This window comes from Budorcas taxicolor, chromosome 13 (genome assembly GCF_023091745.1).
Source record: "Budorcas taxicolor isolate Tak-1 chromosome 13, Takin1.1, whole genome shotgun sequence".
Classification (NCBI taxonomy): Eukaryota; Metazoa; Chordata; class Mammalia; order Artiodactyla; family Bovidae; genus Budorcas; species Budorcas taxicolor.
Genome location: NC_068922.1, coordinates 45,992,168 through 46,016,207, shown reverse-complemented (window position 1 = coordinate 46,016,207; position 24,040 = coordinate 45,992,168). Strand labels below are relative to the sequence as shown.

At 53.6% G+C, this 24,040-nt stretch overlaps 1 protein-coding gene across 1 annotated transcript in view; it reads right to left on the bottom strand.

Moving 5' to 3' along the window:
* Nucleotides 1-6,142: 6,142 nt before the first annotated feature.
* ADARB2 (adenosine deaminase RNA specific B2 (inactive)) overlaps nucleotides 6,143-24,040 on the bottom strand; it is a 237,677-nt gene continuing 219,779 nt past the window's right edge. The window contains exons 5-10 of the mRNA XM_052651313.1: nucleotides 18,342-18,510; nucleotides 16,953-17,104; nucleotides 11,804-11,972; nucleotides 8,923-9,104; nucleotides 6,732-6,910; nucleotides 6,143-6,319 (exon numbers count right to left, since the gene is read on the bottom strand). Coding sequence (XP_052507273.1) covers nucleotides 6,143-6,319; nucleotides 6,732-6,910; nucleotides 8,923-9,104; nucleotides 11,804-11,972; nucleotides 16,953-17,104; nucleotides 18,342-18,510 — 1,028 coding nt within the window. The remainder of the gene's footprint in view (nucleotides 6,320-6,731; nucleotides 6,911-8,922; nucleotides 9,105-11,803; nucleotides 11,973-16,952; nucleotides 17,105-18,341; nucleotides 18,511-24,040) is intronic.

Genomic DNA, 24,040 nt, shown 5'->3' with positions numbered 1-24,040 from the left:
TGCTGCCTTCGGGGCTGAGCTGCAGTTCCACGTTCCCAGTCGGGCCTCTCCTCCTGTCTGTGGCCACACGCCTCCACAAGAACTGCTTCCCTGAGGGTGCAAAGGCTGCTCGCCTGGACAATGGGCCCCTCGGCCCGGCCAGGCAGCGAGTGTCCCCTGTCCCAGGCTCGCTCATCCGTGTGCCTCAGCCCGAGGAGGGGACGATGGATTTTAGTACCCCCTCTTCCCACAACTTTGGCTCCCCAGGCTGGGGGCAAGGGTCAGAAGTCACTCTGGACACTGACCCCTCGCGGAACAGAGCTCGGGGCAGAGAGCCCCCCATTGGCCTCTTGCAGATGCCCTGGGTGTGGTCCTGGCTGAGGTTGTCACTGTCTGTGACGCTGCCCTGCCGGGTCGGGATGGAAAAGAAATCCCACATGCAGGGAGGAAGGTTCCCTTTTCACGTCACTAGATGCAGCCTGACTCACCCACAGGGGACCGCAAGTGCGGTGGACACTTATACTTCTGGCTACCGGCTTTCTGAACCCTCTTCTCTAGGCAGAGACCCCAACCCTGGCAGAAGCAGAGCCTGAGGCCTGGAGGCTGAATCTGGGGGGAGAGTGGCCAAGAGGGGCTGACGTCCCTGATGGTGAGTGTGGCTCAGCCCCAGTCCAGGGCACTCAAGGCCAGAGGTCAGCCTTGGTCAGCCCCTATGTCCTCAGCCTCCGGCAGGGCTGCCCCGGCCTTACACAGTCCCCGCTCCCTGCAGGTGGGAGCCCGTGGGGACCGGAAGCAGCTGCTGCTTGGCGAGAGGGGTTCTCTGAGTGTGCAAGGGAATTGTGGAGGCTCCTCCTCCCCTTGTGTCCAGGACCTGTCTCCCTGAGGGTTCACAGTGTTGCTGAGTGACCCTCCCGCCTGGGTGCCCTGCTTCCCGTGGGGCTACTGGCCAGTCATGTGGTCACTGTCCTGTCCCATGAACTTGGGTAAACTTGGGTCTGAGGAGCCCCCACATGGAGTCTGGGTGGCCCCGTGTCCAGACCACAGGCTAACTCTCACCAGGCCGCTTTCCTGGGAGGAAGGACCCTGAGCTGACCTCCTGGCCGCCAGGTGCCGTTTGTCTCCTGTGGGCGGTGTGGTCCCCTCCAGTTCCAGCTCCAGCTGGAGTGGCCCTGGGGGGAGGGCGACTCCCGGTGGACTTTGTCTGTGAGACCCAGGGGACAGCCTGAGTCATCGCCTGCGCGGACACTCTTGTGGCCCCACCTGTGATAGGATGGTCACACGCTGCTTGCACTCAGCCCATTCACCTCACCTGGAGTCCCTGTCCCCCGAGTCCCTGTCCCCTGAGTCCCTGTCCCCAGAGTCCCTGTCTCCCGAGTCCCTGTCCAGTGGAGTCCCTGTTCCCCGAGTCCCTGTCTCCCCGGAGTCCCTGTCCCCTGAGTCCCTGTCCAGTGGAGGTGGAGTCCCTGTCCAGAGGAGTCCCTGTCCCCCCGGAGTCCCTGTCCCCCCGGAGTCTTTGTCCACCAAGAGTCCCTGTCCACCAAGAGTCCCTGTCCGGTGGAGTCCCTGTCCCCGCAGAGTCCCTGTCCCCGCAGAGTCCCTGTCCCTGGAGTCCCTGTCCCCCCAGCGTCCCTGTCCGGTGGAGTCCCTGTCCCCCCAGAGCCCCCTGTCCCCAGAGTCCCTGTCCGGTGGAGTTCCTGTCCCCCCAGAGTCCCTGTCCGGTGGAGTCCCTGTCCCCTGCCTCTGGCCACCAGGGGGCATCTGTTGTCTTTTTCACCTTGGGCTTGTTTCCCTCCAGACTGGGGCCTGATCTCAGATGCACTCCTGTAAGAAGATGAAAGTTCAGAAGCTGACCCTGCCGTTTCTTCGTGGGGGCAGACCTTCTGTGGATTCTGAGCCCCTAGAACTCTGCCTGATGAGAAAGGCCCAACACCCGAGGAAAGCACAATTGTGCTTAATGTTTTTATTCACTTAACAGAAACATTCACTTATCAGATTTCACTTCTCTGTAAAGTGCAATTTACAGAACTCAGAGGCAAATTAACATATGTAAATTCATATTTTAAGGTTTCGGATTTTTTTTACAAATATTACAAATGTACATTGATCGTTACAATATTGCCATTCAGTCATGCTTTTCATGTACATACTTTACTTTCACTTAAGAATTACTATTTATTAAGTTCCTTTTGCTTAAAAAATGCTGAAAATTAACTGGGCACTGCTGGGAAAGTGTTTTTCCTTTTTTACTGATGCATGTACTGCAGAGTGGTAGAAGCCTAGTGCCTGTGTGACACTCGGCCCTAGAGTTCAGGTTGTTTGTCTTTGGAGGGTGTTTCTCCCCGGCTCCCTTTCTCACAGGAGCTGGGAACCAGGCGTTTCTTTCTCCAGGGCCGGTGCTGCCCACACGTCCCTGCAGCGGTGATACGACCGGGCCTGCGTGTTCAGAGCTGTGGTGTCAGTGTCCCTTTTGGTGAACAGGCTCCAGGGCTCTGAAGAGACTGAACACGAAATCACAGGAACACGCCAGGGGCCGCCTAGTCCTGAGCAAAGACCTGAAACAGTCAACGAGTGGGCTCAGGGCAGACACGCACCCGAGACCTGGCGCGCAGTGGTGCCAGGATGGGGGGCCAGGCAAGAGAAAGGGGGGAGGTCGAGGAGGGAGAGAGCGTGAGAAAGAAGAGGCAGCCGGAGGCAGCAGCTGCCTCTGCCTCTTGTTTCTGCCTCCCCGCACCGCCACTTGCACCCTTCATTTGATCTGATTCAGTTTGTGGGGGGATCTTAGCAGGAGCTGGAGCATCCCGCATTCCCAGAACCCGAAGTGTAGCAGCGGGGGGTGAGTCAGGACTGGGCAGAGGGCAGGCAGGGGCCCCCAGGGGCCCTCCCAAGTCAGAGCTTCCTCCCCACCGCCCACCCCCTGCAGGGACTCCATGCGGGGCCAGGGGGTATGTGGGACGATGGGGAGGAGCTCAGGCTCACCTGGCCGCTGAGGGGTGGTCCATAAACAGGCTTTCCTGACTTCCCTTTGGTCTCATCAGAAAGTGCTACTTGTTGTATTTTGGGGCCAATTAGACGATTTCATTGGAATGGCTTCTTAAAAAATGGGTATAGAAGTTTCTCTAAATTAAAAATGTCTAAGTTTCAAATGTCTTTTTAATTTCTTTAAACAAGATACTATAGACACATCTTGAAATTTTTAATCTAAAAATAGGATTTCATCAAAATACTCTAACTATTCTATTCTGGGCATTGATATACCTTGTATTTACTACTTATGGCTCTCCAGACATGATAAACATTATACTGAAAAAAAAAAGAAAGAAAAAATGCATTTAACTTTACCGGTAAGAACAGAATACTGTGAAAAAGGAATCATGTGGGAAAATATGAGCTGCGCCTGCTTGAAAAGCTTGTTGATGGTTCTGAGGAACAGTGGATGTTAAGACACTGTAGCCTCCAGCTATGAACAGACTCAGGAGCAAAAGGCAACAGCAGTCATAGACCTGCACATCCTTTGCTTGGTAAAAACAAAAACACAAACCTCGAATCGAGCAACTTGCTGTCACATGTGCGACCCGCTGCCCCCTCCCGACTCTGCGGGTGGGTCCCGCCAAGACGCTCTGGACATGGAGCCCCAGGCCTTCCCCCATGGAGCCGTGTGCACTGGGGAATGAGGTGGATGCCATGGGGCTGGTGGATGTGACCCAGCAGGGCAAGTGTGAGTGCGGAGGCATAGATGGTGCTCCGGCAGGTTCTGCGGGCAGTGGACGGTGAGCCCTTTCGTTGGCTCTGTCCTGCTTTCAGGGGAACTCAAGTTTTCTTCTCACAGAGACCACAGGTGGGGTCCAGGAGGTGTCAGGCTCTGCTTGACTCAAACTCCCCAGGTTTTTCCAATTAAAATGTGCAGGCGGGCCCACCTAAGCAGGGCCAGGCTCCTGGGGCCTGGAGAGGAGGGAGAGGCACCTCTGGGCTCCGGGAGGACCTGAGCTGGGCCCTCCCACCACGCTAGACCCCTCCTCGAGCTTTCACTTGTCCCAGCTCCTGTCCCCGCTTGCCCTCCTGTGCCGGGAACCCCGGGGCCCCTCCTCATTTCCTGCTCACTCATGGCAAAGTCCCAGGCCCTGAGCCCTGGCTTCCTGCTGCCCCTGGACCCTTGTCTTGCTGCAGGTGGGCCCTGCAGATGACTCCTTGTCCACCTCTCCTGCCTAGAGGCACCCTCCTGACACGACAGACTGGCCCCAGGCTGGTGCTCACAGGCACTGAGTGTCAGGTGCCAACCTCCTCAGGAGCAGCTGTTTATATATCAGTTGGGGTGGTTTGTGGAAACCCAGTGCCTCAGATGAACGTGAACATGCAGCCCTGACCCAGGCCCTGGGAGAGGCTCATGACGGGTGGGTGGGCGCCTTCTGAGCCCCTAAGCAAGTACTTTGGGTGGCACCCCCGCCTCGTTGGTGGGTCACCCCCTGCATCATCCCTGTCATTTGCTCCCTGTGCCGGGAGATCCTTCGTATGAAGCGTGGATGGTGTCCCCGAGGATTAGCTCAGGGTGCTGCGAGCTGGGGTTCTGCTCAGAGCCAGGACCAGGCTGTGCCTCCAGCCTTGAGAGAAGGGCTCCGACTCAGGCTCCAGAGTCAGAGTCACAACCGGCCCAAGGTCTCTAGCTGTCTGAACTTCGTTCGGTGAGACGTCGGAGGATCAGAGACTTACATCAACTGGCCTTGACCCTGGCTGTGTAGAATTAAGATTTTACTGTCTTTCCTCAGTTATTATGAAAGATCACTATGAGTCATCTGTTTGCAAGAACGTTTTCATCTCTCTTGAAACTTTATCTTGGAAAAGTTGTCCACTGCCGTGCCAGTCTTCTCTTGTCAAAGAACTAGAGTGCTGAGTTTGACTTTATATTAAATCCTAGGAGAAGCGTCTCCTTCCAGACTTGTGACAAATACCGGCAGCTCGCTTTGTCTTGCTTTTGCCCTGTTGTTGTGGGATCTGTGAGTGCAACGCTGTGCCTGCATTTCTCAGCTTAAGTGAGGAGCCTGGGCTGCTATGGAGCTTTGCTGTCTCTATTTTGCACCAAGAATGCCAGATCTTTTAACTGGAGGAAATAGGGGCTGGTTGACTAGTATGATGGAGCCAGACATGAGTCCTTGGCGGTGAGAGGTGTACGATGGGCTGAGGGTGTCCTGGGTGTCTCCCCACTGCATGCAGCGGGCTCAGGTTCCTGCCCCCTCAATCCCAGGTGGCCTGGATGCGTGAGGCGGGGGACCCAGAAGTGGCAGAACCCTGCTTGCTGCGCTGCTGCAGCTGCTTGAATGAAGGTTTTGTCATTCAGGACGGAGATCGGAGAGCCAAGATCGGGGACCAAGATCCGGCAGGTTCCGTGTGCTCTGGGCTTGCTTTCTAATAAAGCTCAGTCACAAGGGCAGGACTCGGTCTGGGACGAGACGACTCCAAGTGGCTCAGACCTCGTCTGTGCTGTTGAGTCGTCATCCACCAGGGACGTGGCCATGGGGGCGATGGTGTGGGGCTCTCGTCACTGGATGTCCACAGATGGGTCCCTCAGGTCTTTGATCGTGGCCGTGGTGCTTTGGGAACTGACCCTTTGCTCTGTGAGAATGCTTCACTCTCTGGTCCTGTTTTGGGGCTCCTTAATATCATGCACCTTGAGTCCTTTTGAAAGGAAGTGGAATAAAAACTGAAACCGATGAACGCGACAGCTCGTGCTTTCTGGCTTCTTTGGGGAGGAGCCCATGGCTTTTCTCTTCACTCGTGGCTTACCCTGAATTCCCACACGCTGTGCTTGTGGGAGCCCCTCGGTCGGGAGGTGCGTGGCGGGGTTGGGGCGCTGGGTGGGCCTGGCTGCTTCTCACCAGCTACACCTCGGCACTTTTCAAGGCAGCACTTGGCACCTCTGGCCTGAATGGAAGCTCCCTTGGACACACGGGGGAGGGAGACAGGGCCGTCTGTGCTGGAAGCGGGGTGTGGTGGGCGACCTTGGTCCTGGCCTCCTGGGAGCGGCCATCAGAGAGGCACCACGCCCCTAACTCAAGGCAAGTTGCTCACCCGAGCTTGGACACGCATGTTTCTGGAAACCAGAGGAAAGCGAACGCTCGGTGCGGGTCAGCACCGTGGGGGCGCCCGCCGCACGCGGTGTGCCCTGCCGGCCTCACAGCGCTAGCAGGAACTGGTCTTGCTCTGGTGGCTTCCTCACCCATGTGCCCAGGCCGGCCTTCTGGAACGCTCTGCACAGCTGCTGTTTGACGGCCTGGTAGGTGCGCGCCCCCAGCTTGGCTTCACAGTACATGGATGGTGTGTCCCCGTGCCGTGGGATCCGCGTGCTCAGCTGTGGAACAGAGCGAGAGGGGCCGTGAGCCTGCCGGGAGCGGCCTGGCCAGCGGGGGCCGTGGTGGGGGCTCCAGCTGCTCGGTGGCCGGTCCGCAGCCCTGATACTCACTGCCATGTAACTGAGGTGAGCTAACCTTGGAGCATCTGTCTCCTGTCTGAACCAGAACCACATTGACTCTGAAGTCCCTGTAGACTTTTCACAGGCTGGGCCGGCCACAGCCGTTCACCACTGAGCCCCTTTCCATCTGTTTCTGGGGCCACAGGGAGAGCCTGCTGTGGGTGGGGGACCTGCTTGGAGGGGCCACGTCTGGGGGCCCCAGAGGACCAGTTGGTGTGTCTGCAGTCACCTGGCCCCACCTGTGCCCCCCGCCATCCCCTGCCCTCAGACCCTGGGAGGGAGCGGCCCTCACCTTGCCGTAGAGCCGCGCCCAGCGCGCCGAGAGCCTGTGCTTGCAGAGCCGGGAGGAGCGGCCACAGCTCCGCCTCCCAGTGGTGGCGTCGATGACCTCCACGTCCGCTGTGCCCACCACCCAGTTCACGCTGAAGTGGGGCGCCTTCCCAGGCTGTCGCGCTTCCGCCTGACTCACTCCTGCCAAGAGAGGCCAGGTGCCGGGTGTGAGCGCTGCCTGCCCAGCAGGAACCAGGGCTGAGGGAGGGGTGGGCAGCCGCTGTCACTGGGCTCGGGTGCACCCAGGGTGTTGGAGGCAAGGCTGTCCAATGAGGACACGGCCCGCATGTCTCCTCTCTGGATGTTTGTCCTATGGACTGGGGAATGGATGGAGTCATGGGAAGGCTGCCTGAGAACACGTGTTCATGGGACACCTGCTGCATGCCAGCTTCCCATGGGGTGGATACCAGGGTCACGGACACAAGATGGAGTGAAAAGAAGCGAAGCCTGAGTGTGCAGGGCTGCCGGCATGGCGAGGTGACCAGAGGGCCCAGTATGGACTGGAAACTGGCCTGTGTTTGCATTTCAAGACAGCAGAGCATTAAACTGGTTTCTTCTAAGCCCAGGGGCTGCTGTAGATTCTAAACCACAGAGGACGGTGGCCTCGAGGAGGGGCGCTGACCCTGGGCCTTCGGCCACGTGCCTTCCATGCCCTTCCACTCTGTGTGCAGCCAACGTGGCCAGTCCCCGGGTCCTGCTGGGGTCACACAGGAGTGGGCAGAGGATGCATTTGGCCTCATGTTCATGGTCCTGATGCTGCAGGGTGTTCAGCCCAGCCCCTCCCCACCCCCACCCCCTTCACCCTCCCGACACCTGGATCCAGCCACGGGACACCCATCCTGTCCACACGCTGCTCCTCCGCAGCCTGCTGCTCCTGAGCGGACGGCTGGATGGCTGGACAGTGGATGGGACCACTTAGTTCCCAGGGCAGCAGCGCCTGGTGCTGGAAGTCACTGCACTGCAGACCCAGCCCCTGTGGGCGCCAACCTCCTCGGAGAGCCACCCCCAGGCTGTTGGTAGCCATCATCTGCCTGGGCTCAGGCCCGGGGACCCCTGGGCACTGCTTTGGGCCAGACTTGCAGGCACTGTTCACGGTGGGGAGGGGTGTGAGGGGACCCCGTCCACCACAGGTCAGGCCAAGGTCACAGTGAGGAAAGCTGGGCCATGGTCCTAGATGGCCCCTGCGACCCCTGTCCCATGGCCTCCCTGCAGTTTCCCGAGGCCCCTCTCTGGCCCTGGCATCTGAGGGGGCTCCCTAATTCTGGCAGAGGGTTGCAGGTCTTAGGAACAGGGTCTCGTGCATAAGAAGCCTGGGTCTCTGAGCACCAGGCAGGCCTAGCTCCAGTGCTCTCCTGCCCTGTCTGAGCTCTGGGGTCCAAGATGCTGTCCTTGGCCGGGGACCACCATGGGGGCGGGGGGACCAGGGGTGGGGGGTGCCTCCTCTGGGGAGCTGGCCTGGCCTGTGGGCACCCTCACAGCTCAGCGCCTCCTGTTTTCACTGCCACCCTGTGGGTACCACCAGTGCCCCTCGGCTCCTAAGTGAACAATTTCAGGGTCCCACACACTCCTAGGCTGACTCTCACCACAGCCCTCCACCGTCTGTCTCCTTTTTCTGAGGATCTCATCCAAGCCCAAGCCCTGGACCGGCTGGTCCCTGGGGGTCTACATGCGTCCGCCTGGCCCCCTGCAGGGGAGAAGCACGGGGAGCGCAGAAATGCCCCTCTTCTACCTTCCTGGGAACGCCGGTCAGGACAGGCTCTTTGGGATGGAGGGTCACCCCCACAGAGCCCAGAGCTAGGCGGCTGCCAGGGCAGGGCCATGTGACTCCCGGTCCTCAGGACCCTGGGCTGTGCCCCCTCCCAGGGTGGGGGGACACTCAGGAGCTCGCTCCTGGGTCAGGTCGGGGTGGCCCACGGCCCTGGGTCCCCCCCGCCGCTGGACACGCGTGCTCATTGCCTGTGCTTCTGTGTCCCTGACAGTGACATGGCGCATGCGGGGAGTCCACCCTGGGCCGTCACCAGTGCCTTCATCTGCCCGCCTGGCCTTCCACGTACCGGGCGCTGGGTCTTAAGCGGCTGTGGGCCGGACCTGGAAAGCCTGCCCTGGGGCCCAGGGCTGATACAGGGGTGTGCGTCTGAGGATGGCCTCCTTACCGCTGAGCAGGGGCCGGTTGTGCCGGTAGGAGGCAGGCAGCTGGCCGACGTCCTGGGTCCGGTGGCTCATGACGCGGGAGAGGTGGCCGGTGTGGCGCAGGCTGCCCACCACGATGCTGTGCAGGTACACGGGCTCGATGAAGTGGCAGAGTAGTGCGCCCTGCAGGCCCAGCACGTTCCACCTGGGGGGAGATGGGGGTCAGGCCCTGGGTTCCTGCCCCGGGGGGACCTGGCAGTGGGTGGGGCCTGCTCCGGTGACCCAACGAATTCACTGGGCTCGGGGCTGCTTTGACTTCAGGGGCCCTGAGCAGAGCACGGGGCTCCAAAATGAAAGCTGCTCTGGGTACATGTCGGCTTCTGCCAGCAAAGGTGACAGGCCCTTGTGAGACTTTCCCCTAAATTTGGGTGGAACATGGTTCCGCGTATGTGTTATTTAAGGCAGGATCCTGCGGTTTCCATTCTAAATAATGTGCTTAAAATCTAGCCTCCATTCGCAGCACCAGCATCATGCAGCTAATTTCTTACATCATTGTTCTTTTCATTAATTAACATTTCTCTGCGGTTAGAGCGATTATTGTGGGGCCTCCACGCCGTACATTTCCTTTCATGATTAATAAGGAGTCATTATATTTCCCTTTCCCGAAGCAGTCAATTAACACGGAATTCTTTCCATTAATTACCGAACGCTCAAACCAGCAGGCCTACCTGGAGAGCAGTCTGCTCCGGGAACCTGTGACACCAATTGCCTTAAAAAGTTCTCTTTAAATTTTATTCCAAAAACACAAGCAATTTAGCTGGTGATATTAATTTGCCTCAGAAGCATCGAGGTGAATGAGAAACATCTTTTAATCTCATGCAAGAAAAGGCAGCCATCTGGCTGGCGAGGATGGAGGCACATCCCCCCCTCCATAAGTGTGGGTCATTAAAGTAATGTGCTCACCCACATAAAACTCAAGTGGAATATAAAAGGTAATATTTACACACAAACAGTTTAGTCCCACAATTTAAACAGTCATTGGTTTTATGAAACGTTTACTTTAGCCTATCAGATTTGCATAACTTCACTTAAAAAAATGATTGTGGTCATTTCTGTGAGTCACATCCTGTCTCCTTGAAAGGAGTGGAGGGCTGTCCTTGGGGTTTGGTGGGCGATTTTCCCAGAGAGGTGGCATCTGAAAGGTATGAAGGAGAGGACATTGCTGGGGGCATGAGAGGCCATGGAGAGGCCATCCCCATGGATAACAAAGCCCTTTCTCAAACGATGAGGTCAGCATTCCAGAGGCCGTCCGTGGACTGGCTTGGAACAAAACTGTATCTGAATGGTTCTGGCTGTGGGATTGTCTAAAGACAAACAAATTCTGTATCTGGCTTCCTCCTAATCACCTTCGCACCAGAGATGATCAGCTTTCTCCTGGCCTGGCTGTAGGAGTTTAACTTGTCCAGCCAATGCTGTCGATAAAGCCAAAGTCACCCTGAACCCAAATTGGAGAGTTTTCAGTTTTCTGGAGGGAATGGGAGAATGCCTTTCTGCTGGTTCAAACAGTGATATCACCGCAGTGTTGACAGAGAAGAAAGTTTCAGATCTGGTTTCCGCAGTGTTGACAGACAAGACAGTTCCAGATCTGGTTTCAGTGTAGATAATCTTAAAGAAATACATTTGTGTCTGTCTGTCGGTCACTGAAACGCCAACAATACCTGAAGGGGCGATCCTGGGAAGCTCGCCTCTTTAAGGAGGGATGTACTCTCTGTGCCCGGAGGACCCATGGGACTGCCCGGGTGGCCCCAGCCCAGACTGCCCTGCCCATACTCAGAGGGAGGGACCCCCATGGGTCGAGATCTCAGCGCCGAAGTCCCTGGACAGCAGCTATAACTACTTGCAGTTCATTTTTATGGAGAAAGTTTTAATCTGTTCACTTAAAGACGCATTGCAATCGATAATCAAGTTCAAGTGCTTAAAATTAGAAACTATATCTAAAGGAACGTTAGTTCCTGAAGATTTAGACTTTTATAAGCCTCTGGACTCTGAGAAACAAGAGCTAAAGACCCCCAAACCCATTTCCCGTCCTTTCAGGGGGTGGCGTTTTGGCATTCGCCTGTGACGGAGGGTTTGGATCGCCTCTCACAGCCAGGCCAGAAAGACCTGCCATGTCCGTGGGAACTGTCGATGCCCCACACCACGCTGGCCTTGTAGCGAGTTTCACTCTCTGTCCCCTGATGTTTGAGGTCCTAGAGACGGTAAATCTTCAATTTTGCATCATCTGTCCACTTCACTTTCTAGGGGTCAGTCAGAGGCCCAGCGCTCTTGGGGTAGCAGGAAGACTCCCTCATGCTGGAAACAGCTGCTTTTCCCTCTTGATGAGGGGTGAGAACATCACAGGGGAGGGTGTGTTTTCTTCTGACAGAGGAGCCAGCTGATGCTATGGGCACTTCTCTTTGCTGCAGAAATCAGTGCTTTGGTTTATGTGGTTGGGCCAGGGTGGTTGGTCCCTCCAGGGCAGTAAGCAGCCCTGTTTCTCCTGCAGCCTGTTGGTCATTTCCCTCAAGATTCCAGATCCCTGTTTACAGGGGCTCAGGTTTTATCTGTTGTGTAGCCCAGGAAGCCACAGGGGCACCGAGTGTACTGGGCCACCTCCGTGTGCAGGGTCAGGGTCCGGGGCCTGGGGTCCCCGCTGCCCGGCTCCCCAGGTCCCTGGGTGTCTGCCTCTCCGAGCCTCAGCTGCCCCTCTGACAGCTCTGCCTGACTCTCCAGGGAGGTGGGGGATGTGGGCAGAGTCCGGGACTGCAGGGTGCACCTCAGTATCAGACTAGCCCCCTCCAGGACCACAGCCCTCATCCCCTCCCCACACCAGGGCGGCTCTCACGTGAGGAGAGGGGCTGTTACCTGGCGATCTTGTCTGTGCAGGACATGGTGACCAGCTGCTCGCCCAGCAGGACGCCATCCCAGGTCTGCACCGCGCCGGGGCCGCGCACAGGCACCGTCCCCTCCCCAGACTCGATCTTTGTGCGCAGGTGCCCCCGGAACTTCCTGGCCAGGTGCTTGCTGCTGCTCACTAGGAGATGAGAGCCGCGTAAGACAGGGGTGGGGGGATGCATAAGATGGGTGTGGGGGGGGTACTGGACAGCACCTCTGAGCGGGATGGGCTCAGAGGAGGAGCTGGGACATGACTCCGCCCTGGTCCAGCTCGGCCGGCGTCACACCATAGTTTGGACACTGACCATCAGAGGCTCTGCAGCCGTCTGGTCTCTGAACGCTGAGCACAGGCGGGCCAGAGAAGGAGCCGCGTGTACAGCGCCGACGTCTGGGCTCCTTCTCACCTCTTGAGAAGTTCTTTTCACCTTTGTGTCCATTCAGAAACCACACTTAGTACCCAGGCAGCGGGCTGCAAACCCAGTCTAAATCCGAGGCCTGGCTCTATGGTCTCCCAGCTGTGTAGCCTTGGAAAAGCTACTTAAGACCACTGTGATAGTTACTTCATCTAAAAATGGGGACAGTGGGGTTACCTCTCTCTGAGGTTGAGGGACTGAGATGGGACCTGGGAGCCCAGAGCTGCTCCCTACGGTCCGGTGGGGGGGCGTCTCTACACCCAGAAGGGACAGCAGCAGGTGGGGTACTGCCTTGTCACTGTTCACCATCTTTCTGCTCCAGAGCCCCCACACCCACACCCACCACAGTTACATGAAGCACTAGCTTGAACAAGACAGATTAACTTTACTACTTGGTCTTTTTAAAAAATTTCTGTACACTTAAGTCTGCATTATATTGTATTATAGAAATGCTCAACTGCTTTGCATGCAAATTATATGTGAAATACCATAGTGATATCAGCATTGATACACACACGATGACATGGATGGACAGTAGATGCCTTCTTTACAAGATTTCTATATAAGTTTTAGAATTCGTGAAAATGCATTATTCTTTTGTATACCTCACTGAAGGTATCAAACAATATAGATGACATTTGAGTTTGCATGGGCACCTTCTCTTACAGATCTCAGATAATTCTTGGCATATGTTCTCATGGTTTCTAAGAACTGAAGTTCCTTTCCAACGTATTGATAGCACCCAGAGGCAGTCACTGTGCTACTCGGAGAGGTTTCAGGTTGTGACTGACCATACTACCAACCAGGTCCTTGGCAATGTGAACTCCAGTTTGGACTGGCCTCTGAATCTTCTCTGGAAGAGAGAAACAAGCTGAGAGGCTGAGCCTGGAGATGCCTGGCTCTCCCCTGGCTAGAGCCTGAATCTCTTCTTTGTCATTTTACATGGCACTAGGACTCACACCCAAGGTCAAGGGTTGCGGCAGAGATGAGCTACCGCATACCCGAGGTCAGGAGAGGCAGCCAAGAGGAGCTACCCCACGTCCAGGGAGCTGCGGCTGCGTGGGCGCTGGAAGGCCGAGAGGAGCTACTCCACGTTCAAGGTCAGAAGGGGAGGCTGTGAGGAGATACCCCTCGTCCAAGGTAAGGAGCAGCAGCTGCACTTTGCTGGAGCAGCCGTGAAGATACCCCACGTCCAAGGTGAGAGAAACCCAAGTAAGACAGTAGGTGCTGAGAGAGAGCATCAGAAGGCAGACACACTGAAACCATAATCACAGAAAACTAGCCAATCTGATCACATGGACCACAGCCTTGTCTAACTCAATGAAACCAAGCCACGATGTGTGGGGCCACCCAGGACGGGCGGGTCATGGTGGAGAGGTCTGATAGAATGTGGTCCACTGGAGAAGGGAATGGCAAACCACATCAGTATTCTTGCCTTGAGAACCCCATGAACAGTATGAAAAGGCAAAATGATAGGATACTGAAAGGGGAACTCCCCGGATTGGTAGGTGCCCAATATGCTAGAGGAGATGAGTGGAGGAGTAACTCCAGAAAGAATGAAGGGGTGGAGCCAAAGCAAAAACAATACCCAGTTGTGCATGTGACTGGTGATAGAAGCAGGGTCCGATGCTGTAAAGAGCAATATTGCATAGAAACCTGGAATGTTAGGTCCATGAATCAAGGCAAATTGGAAATGGTCAAACAGGAGATGGCAAGAGTGAACGTCGACATTTTAGGAATCAGCAAACTAAAATGGACTGGAATGGGTGAGTTTAACTCAGATGACCATTATATCTATTATTGTGGGCAGGAATCCCTTAGAAGAAATGGAGTAGCCATCATGGTCAACAAAAGAGTCTGAAATGCAGTACTTGGATGCAATCTCAAAAATGACAGAATGATCTCTGTTTGTTTTCAAGGCAAACCATTCAATATCACGGTAATCCAAGCCTATGCCCCAGCCAGTAACACTGAAGAAGCTGAAGTTGAATGGTTCTATGAAGACCTACAAAACCTTTTAGAACTAATACCCCCCAAAAATGTCCTTTTCATTATAGGGGGCTGGAATATAAAAGTAGGAAGTTAAGAAACACCTGGAGTAACAGGCAAAGTTGGCCTTGGAGTACGGAATGAAGCAGGGCAAAGGCTAGTAGAGTTTTGCCAAGAAAATGCACTGGTCATAGCAAACACCCTCTTCCAACAACACAAGAGAAAACTCTACACGTGGACATCACCAGATGGTCAACACCGATATCAGATTGATTATATTCTTTGCAGCCAAAGATGGAGAAGCTCTATACAGTCAGCAAAAACAAGACTGGGAGCTGACTGTGGCTCAGATCATGAACTCTTTATTACCAAATTCAGACTCAAATTGAAGAAAGTAGGGAAAACCACTAGACTATTCAGGTATGACCTAAATCAAATCCCTTATGATTATACAGTAGAAGTGAGAAATAGATTTAAGGGACTAGATCTGATAGATAGAGTACCTGGTGAACTATGGAAGGAGGTTCGTGACATTGTACAGGAGGCAGGGATCGAGACCATCCCCATGGAAAAGAAATGCAAAAAAGCAAAATGGCTGTCTGGGGAGGCCTTACAAATAGCTGTGAAAAGAAGAGAAGTGAAAAGCAGAGGAGAAAAGGAAAGATATAAGCATCTGAATGCAGAGTTCCAAAGAATAGCAAGGAGAGATAAGAAAGCCTTCCTCAGTGATCAATACAAAGAAATAGAGGAAAACAACAGAATGGGAAAGACTAGAGATCTCTTCAAGAAAATTAGAGATACCAAGGGAACATTTCATGCAAAGATGGGCTTGATAAAGGACAGAAACGGTATGGACCTAAGAGAAGCAAAAGATATTAAGAAGAGGTGGCAAGAATACACAGAAGAACTGTACAAAAAAGATCTTCACGACCTGGATAATCACGATGGTGTGATCACTCACCTAGAGCCAGACATCTTGGAATGTGAAGTCAAGTGGGTCTTAGAAAGCATCCCTATGAACAAAGCTAGTGGAGGTGATGGAATTCCAGTGGAGCTATTTCAAATCCTGAAAGATGATGCTGTGAAAGTGCTGCACTCAATACACCAGCAAATCTGGGAAACTCAGCAGTGGCCACAGGACTGGAAAATCTCAGTTTTCATTCCAATCCCAAAGAAAGGCAATGCCAAAGAATGCTCAAACTACTGCACTATTGCACTCATCTCACACACTAGTAAAGTAATGCTCAAAATTCTCCAAGCCAGGCTTCAGCAATACGTGAACCGTGAACTCCCTGATGTTCAGGCTGGTTTTGGAAAAGGCAGAGGAACCAGAGATCAAATTGCCAACATCTGCTGGATCACAGAAAAAGCAAGAGAGTTCCAGGAAAAATATCTATTTCTGCTTTATTGACTATGCCAAAGCCTTTGACTGTGTGGATCACAATAAACTGTGGAAAATTCTGAAAGAGATGGGAATCCCAGACCACCTGACCTGCCTCTTGAGAAACCTGTATGCAGGTCAGGAAGCAACAGTTAGAACTGGACATGGAACAACAGACTGGTTCCAAATAGGAAAAGGAGTACCTCAAGACTGTATATTGTCACCCTGCTTATTTAACTTATATGCAGAGTACATCATGAGAAATGCCGGGCTGAAAGAAGCACAAGCTGGAATCAAGAAGGCTGGGAGAAATATCAATAACCTCAGATATGCAGATGACACCACCCTTATGGCAGAAAGTGAAGAGGAACTAAAGAGCCTCTTGATGAAAGTGAAAGAGGAGAGTGGAAAAGTTGGCTTAAAGCTCAACATTCAGAAAACGAAGATCATGGCATCCGGTTCCATCACTTCATGGGAAATAGATGGGGAAACAGTGTCAGACTTTATTTTTTTGGGCTCCAAAATCACTGCAGATGGTGATTGCAGCCATGAAATTAAAAGACGCTTACTCCTTAGATGCGGGAGACCTGTGTACTATCCCTGGGTCTGGAAGATTCCCTGGAGAAGGAAATGGCAACCCACTCCAGTACTCTTGCCTAGAAAATCCCATGGACGGAGAAGCCTGGTGCAGGCTACTGTCCATGGAGTCGCAAAGAGTCGGACACGACTGAGCGACTTCACTTCACTTCACTTACTCCTTGGAAGAGAAGTTATGATCAACCTAGATAGCATATTCAAAAGCAGAGACATTACTTTGCCAACAAAGGTCCATCTAGTCAAGGCTATGGTTTTTCCAGTAGTCATGTATGGATGTGAGAGTTGGACTGTGAAGAAAGATGAGCGCCGAAGAATTGATGTTTTTGAACTGTGGTGTTAGAGAAGATTCTTGAGAGTCCTTTGAACTGCAAGGAGGTCCAACCAGTCCATCCTAAAGGAGATCAGTCCTGGGTGTTCATTGGAAGGACTGATGCTAAAGCTGAAACTCCAATACTTTGGCGACCTCATACGAAGAGTTGACTAATTGGAAAAGACTGATGCTGGGAGGGATTGGGGGCAGAAGGAGAAGGGGACGACAGAGGATGAGATGGCTGGATGGTATCACCGACTCGATGGATATGAGTTTGAATGAACTCCGGGAGTTGGTGATGGACAGGGAGGCCTGGAGTGCTGTGATTCATGGGGTCGCAAAGAGTCGGACACGACTGAGCGACTGAACTGAACTGTCAGGTGACAGTGATGACGCTGGTGATGCTGGTGATGGAGCCCGCTTACTCACGCTCGGCCGCGCGCTCGTGGGGTGAGTGCAGGCGCGCGTCTCCGCAGGGCGAGGCGCTCAGGTACAGATGAAACAGGATTCCGTCTCGCAGCCGGAAGCCGCCCTCCTTCAGCCGTTCGAAGATGGAACGCTCGCTGTCCTCGCGCCGCTTGCTGTAGACGAGCGGGTGCTCAGCCGGGACCCGGGGCTGGGCCCCCAGGCTCTGCTCACAGCCGCCTCCGCACCCCGCGCGTGTCTTCCCCCGCGTGGAGCCCCCTGGGTCTGGCCCCCACGGTCTTCCCCGTCCTGCGTCCTCGGGGCCGCCTGTCCGTGCCAGGGATCGTGGGGCCCCGCGTTCCCTAGGGCACCACGTCTACACTGCACCAGGTTCTGAGTCAGATGGAGAATGGGGATAGAGAGGCGCGGCCCCCCAGGAACTCTGCTCATGGACCCCTCCGGCCGCCCGCACAGGGGAGCCCCCTGCACAGAAGAGCCCCCTCCGCACGGAGGAGCCCCCCCCTGCACGAAGGAGCCAGCCCCCCGTCCGCACGGAGGAGCCGGCTGCGGCCTGCCAGCGGCCCCGCCCACACCCGCAGGCCCCGCCCACACCCTCGTCCTGCCGGTCACCGCGCCCTTCCTCCTGGTGGTTGCTGATTCCTCACACAGGCGGAGCCTGGGAACCCCTGAGGTGTCCCACCAGCCTCTCTGCCTCCCGACACTGCGCCAGGCCCCCTGCCACAGTTCCCCAGGCCCCCAGCCACAGTTCCCCAGAACCTTGGGGCAAACGCGCAGCCCTGGCTTTCTGCAGCTGTTGCTGTTCCCCTCCCCACGACCCCCAGGGCAGGGGCCTGAGTGTCCGTTCCCCCTGCCCGCAGCGTGCAGCTGGGAGCGCACAGCCAGGCCCGGGTCATGGTGACACATCCAGAGTCAGGGGTGTTTGGAAACATTTCTGACCTGGACACTCAGGGCAGAAAACCCTCCTCACGTTAGTTGAGATCTCCAGCTCTCTTCCCCACATTCAGCCCTGGCCAACCCACCCCAGGCCTGGAACTGAGGAGAAGCTGCAGATCAGGGGCTCCGATAAAACTTCCCAGAGTATATGAAGGCCTTGCTCCCCGTTCGTCTGCTCAGCACCCTGGGCCTGTCCCTGCTCTGTGCGACTACCGGGACCCTGTGTTAGAGGGTGTGGGGGGCAGCAGACCTGGCTGAGATGCCCGCTGTGCTGGGGGCCACCGAGAGTCTGCCCCTGCCTAGGGGGCCCTTAAGCGAGATGCCTCTGGGACGGCCCAGTGAAGAGGCGCGTGCTTTCGGGGCATGGCCGCTGGCAGGTGCAGGGCTGACCATGACCGAGGGGACGCCAGGACAGGGGATGCCAGGGCGGAGGGACACAGGTGCAGGCTTCATGCTCACCTCAGGTGCAGCTCCAGCTGTGCGTATAGGAAGTGGACCAGCGCCCGCCTGGCCAGAATCTCCGCATGGCAGTCGTTGACCACCAGCCCCTGGTCGTTAATGTGCTCGCCGCTGATGCACTTTGTCCCCGAGGACAGGACGACCACCTGGGCTTGTCTGGCGTCCAGGCCTGGGGAACAGAGGCGGCATCAGAGCCCGCGGCCGCTGCCCTCCCTGCGGGCACTGAGTCTGTTCTCCCGCTCTGTCCCCACCCCTCCCCCAACCTGAGTCTCAAGTTTATCTATAAATAGACAGCGAGCTGGCCAGCGGAAGGTTCTGGGGAGCCCGGGAACCCTGCTGCCACCCAGCCCTCGGCTGAGGATCACCCCCTAAGTGGAAGACTCCCTGAGGGTGGGCCTGATGCTCAGGTGTCCCCTCTGGTACTGTCCAGGACTATGCAAGCTCCTTCCTAGCCAAGCTTTCGGGTCCATGGGGAGCTCTGAGGGATATTGTTATGTAAATAAGGAAAGCAGCTCCTGCTTCTGGGGGTCCAGAGGGGGTGGGGTCAAAAAGCCCCGCGGAACAGGAGACAGGACTGTGAGACCACCTTGAGCCAACCCGACCTGCGGTGAAGCCAAGACCCTGATTTCCAGGTTAAATCCTGAGTCCTGGCTTTCCTGAGAGCCATGCCTCTACTCAGAGGATACCAAGGGCTTCTCCCAGAGTGACCCCCCTCCCCCAGTACACGTATTTGAAGATCAAAATCTCTTCAAAGGTACAGCTTTACCCAGCTTCTTGTTGGTACCTTAATTAGTCCCGACCCCTCAGAACATCCTTGGACCTGCAGCCGCCTTGGTGGGTGTGGGAGGCAGTCAGAGCTGATGAACTCCGCGGCTTTCCTGACACTTCTTCTTTCTACTATCCTTTTCTTTCTCTCATTCCTCCCTCCAGCCACCTCTTTTACAAGCAGCTGTGCCCAGCATGGATAATTAGGGAGAACGTGGAGTATTTTGTTGAATAAGATAACATGGTTTAAACACCCTAAAGCCACTCCTGGCACATGGACAAACACTAGATGTTAGTGTTTTTTCTGTTATTCCTTCACTAACAAACTTTGTGTTATGTTTCCACTAAATTTAGAGACTGGAAAAAAGATGAGGATAGTTTATCGCCACCAAAGAAAATAAGGAGTTGGTTTTTTCCCCCATGAAATCTTTGGGGCAGTTAAATGCTGGGCTATGACTTGATGATCATCTACATGTGGCATCTAAATGGCTTTGATGGGAGCGTCTGATTTCAGAAGAACACGGCCCAGGTTCAGTCATCTTCCCTTCTTCATGTACTCCTGACACATGCCGCCTTCCTGATGCAGGTGGACATAGGCATTTCTGAGATGTAGCCCACAGTCAGGGCTGCTGCCCATCACCTGGTTGAGCTCCTACTCGGTGGGACCTGGTGAATTCTTCTAGACTAAACTCGTGTTCTAGAGAAGGCAATGGCAACCCACTCTAGTACTCTTGCCTGGAAAATCCATGGATGGAGGAGCTTGTAGGCTGCAGTCCAGGGAGTTGCTAAGAGTCGGATACGACTGAGCGTCTTCACTTTCACTTTTCACTTTCATGCATTGGAGAAGGAAATGGCAACCCACTCCAGTGTTCTTGCCTGGAGAATCCCAGGGACGGGGGAGCCTGGTGGGCTGCCGTCTATGGGGTCGCATAGAGTTGGACACGACTGAAGTGACTTAGCAGGAAACTCCTGTTCATCTGCATGTGAGCTGGGGGTGGTCTGGGTGGTCCACATGTTCTTTCTTGCTCCATTTTAAGGGGAGACGTTTACCGTAAATAAGTCAGTACGCATGCTATGTGGGGTCAGTGGTAAATCCATCCTGCATTTTGTGGTTTAAACCAACAGTTTAAACCCCAGATTTAAAATCAATTGTCCGTCACACTCCTCGTTGTGAGGTGTCCACCCCTTGGAATCTCAATGTGCCCTGTGTCTCCATGGAGATGTTTCATCAACTAAACTGTTATTATGACCGACTCCTTGGAATCCAGTTCATCATTTACCATCTTTCACCACAGCACGGGGCTTCTGTCCAGTTCATTTGCTCCTACTCATTTCCCCTGCATCCTCCTGCACATAAATAAAATACCCCACTTTTAATTTTACTATCGAAGCAACTGCCAGTCATTCAGGAAAAGAGGAAAAGCATTTGGGAATATAGGGACAAAGTCCTTGAATCCTGCCTCTGTGAGGCCTCTGTGAAGGTGGATGTTCCCTTGTGCTCCTGGCGACAGAAAGAAGTCTCAACTGTATTTGATCTGTCAGGATCTATCGAGTGCCAATGGGAAAGCAATGTTTAAGTGTCAGTTCTTCTCAAGCCAGAGTCCAACTCAACTCTCCACCTCCTTGCTCACCTGAGCAAAATGCACGCAACAAAGCACCTCTACATCTCTTAACATCTCATTACTGTGAAAGGTTGGCTGACGTTTAATGCTGAGCTCATTAGCACTTCCAATTTTCCCAGAGAAGACAGGCCTGGCCACTGCCCAGAGGGCCTGGCATTCTGGACGGGGCTGTCCTGGGCTGTGCTCTCCACCGCATTCATGTATGTTTTTCACTTTCACTTTCTTTCACTTTTTAAAGCTGCACGTTAACTTAAATGGGAAAGAGTTAACTTACATGGGAGAGAGTGAAACCAAAGCTTCTAACTTTGGCAGGCCAGGCTGGCAAAAGACAGGTTTAAATGTAAACTTCTAAAAATATACACTAGGGGACCCCTTTTTTGGCTCTTTCATAATCTTAGACCTAAGCAGTTGCATGGACAGATATTCAGCACTGTGCCTTGAGTTGTGTCCACGGCCACGTAGATGAAGTACTGGAGCCTGTGGCTGCATCTTAGCTCTGCACACCCCCTCCCCCCATCAGACGTGAGGGTCACCTGGCCTCTTGGTCTTGGTGTCTGTACTTCTTCAAATTGATAATAAAGATTCCCACCTTTCCCACTTCTTGGGGTTGGTGCAATCAACTGATTGGCATATGTGAAAATGCTATCAAAATTACAATTTTCGTATCAACTGAGACTCATGACAAACAGCCGCTCAGAAATTGCTTCTTCGTGGGAGCGTGGGCACTGTCAGAACAGCTTGACCCAGACTCCACCGGAACACGGTCCAGAGGCTCTGATTCTCCTCCATTTCCAGCCCTACGGGAAGGAGGGGTTCCAGGGGGAGTGTGGCTGGGGGCGGGGCTTGATCGCCAGGACCCGTGAGTGGAGCCCTGGGAATGGGCCTGCCTTCCAGCACTGACTGCAGAGAAAGCATGCTGCTGAGTTGGGCTGAGGGCCGGTGGAGCCTGCGTCCCATTTTAATTCAGGGGCTGCCCCCCTAGAGCGGATGCGTGGGGTTGAGGGACACCTGGCAGGAGGTTCATCTCCTCGCTTCGGCCTCAGGTGGTCCCTTGTGGATGACCAACTCCTGCCCACTCCGCTCAAGGAGGCGCCTGCAGCGGGAAACAGGGCGGGTGGGGCAGGCAGCATTTCTGTTCGGGTGGGAAATCCATGCGCGGTGCCTACGATGATTGGACCAATATTTCACTCACAAATGTGGATGTTCAGACAGAAATCAAAACCAGGATAAAAGGGAAAAACTGAAACTAAAGAAAGACGCCACCGATCACAGAGGAATCACTGTGATTAGGGACCAGAGACAGGCTCAGTCATGTGCTGGTGAGTCAGAAACCTGAAGAGACTGGCCGGCAGTGAAAGAAGAAGAGCATCCTCTGAAGAAATAGGAACCAGAGGACAAGACAGGAGTTGCAGACAATAGCTTGCAAAAATTAGAACACGGGGCAACTGAAGTGCTGTCACATACACAGGGAATTTCCAGGAACACAGAGAAAAAGGTAGATTAACAGCAAGTCTCCCCTGGTGGCTCAGATGGTTAAGAATCTGCCTGTAATACAGGAAACCCAGGTTCGATCCCTGGGTCAGAAAGATCCCCTGGAGAAGGGAAGGGCAACCCAGTCCACTATTCTTGCCTGGAAAATTCCAGGAACACAGAGTAAAAGGTAGATTAACAGAAAGGTGAAAGACGGGGAGTTAGCTGAGAATGTTGAAAATTTGACAAAAATGTGAATGAAAGAAGGAATTTATCAAATAAATGATACAGGAAGAATTGCAAAATAAATGACTTAAATATGTCAGGGAAGGTGACTGGCTCACACCTACACAGTCTTATGAAATTATGTAGCATTCAAGTGAAAAAGACCCTGCCCTCCCGTGGCAGGGGTGGGGCAGCCACTGCAAACAGATGTCAGTTAGGACATTTCTAGTCAGAGATACTGGATGAGAGAGCCGAGAAAAGCCCTGGAAAATACCCAGGGCAAGCAAGCGTGAGCTCAGACACCCCAGCTCACCCTCCCAGGAGCAAGAGACCTGGGTTAAAAGCTCCCGGAGATGTGGAGATTCAGTTACCATCCTACGCATTTTAAAGATGTTTCTAGAGACAGAAGGAGCATGGCATGGATGCTGAGACAGCGGTCCAGGTGGGTGGTATGGGACCCCTGGCCTGGCGGGCAGAGACTCCAGCACAGGTGCACCCCACAGGTGTGAGGGCTTGGAGGTCATGTGACCACCCCCCCAAAGTGGTTTAAGGAAGTCTAGCTGCTCAGACCAACCTTCAGTGTCACATGGTCTGAGAGGTAGGGGGGCTTGAGAATGGATATGACCCAACAGGGGAACGGGCTCTTTCCTCAGAGATGCAACTCCTGCACTGAGAACCGTGAGATTCCTGCAAGTCACCTGACTTTGCCCTGTGACTTACAGCATCCTGAGTGTAGATGCTGCTTAGCGGTTTCAGTCTTAAACTCACTGCAGAGGCGAGATAGAGGAGACAGCCTACGCACAGAACACAGAAGAGAGTATGAACGCCATCGGTGATGACATAAAAATCCGTCCACATGCAGAGACGTCACCAGGGGAAGACAGGGTTGACACCACCAAGCCCCAATTTACAAAATGGAAAGTGAAGACGCCCCATCCAATCTAACAGGGTGAAAAGCAAAGGGTTAAGTGGGTATTATAGATACAGAAATGGAAAATAAAATAGTATCCATTTTTTCATAGGGTGAATCAATTGATAAGATTTAGAACAGAAAATCTTGAAACATAGAACGAGCACAGTATTTAGAGTCACAAGAGCAAAATTTAAAATGATTAAAATGTCTGCCTCTGAGTTTGCTTGGGGCCAAGGATGGAAACTTCCACTTGTAAGTTCTCTTCTCTTTGTGCTTTTCCCAGTGAATGCAGTGTTTTCATAAAGGTAAAAGCAGTGCTGTTCATAAGTATATATTTCTGCCATTGTATTTCTCAGAGTGGCTACAAAACGGCATCAGCCTCACTCATGAGCTAATTGATGTGGGTGAACTGGCTTCTTGCCTAAAAATGGAGGGGATGACCTGTCAGATTTTATTTCAAAATAAACTTAATTTATAACATTGTAACATATGTTATAAGAGCTAGAAAAAGACACATCACCCCCTTTTAGAGTTTCTTAGGCATTTGCTCCGATAACTGAATTAGAATTCTGATTACATTGCCCATCACCTTTAAGTAAGTGAATATTTGAAAATATTTCTATTAGTTATTTTGCAAAATATTTCCTAATCTCTTTTTAATCAATATGTTTATTAAACCTTCTCTTCAGGAAAGTAAATGTCAG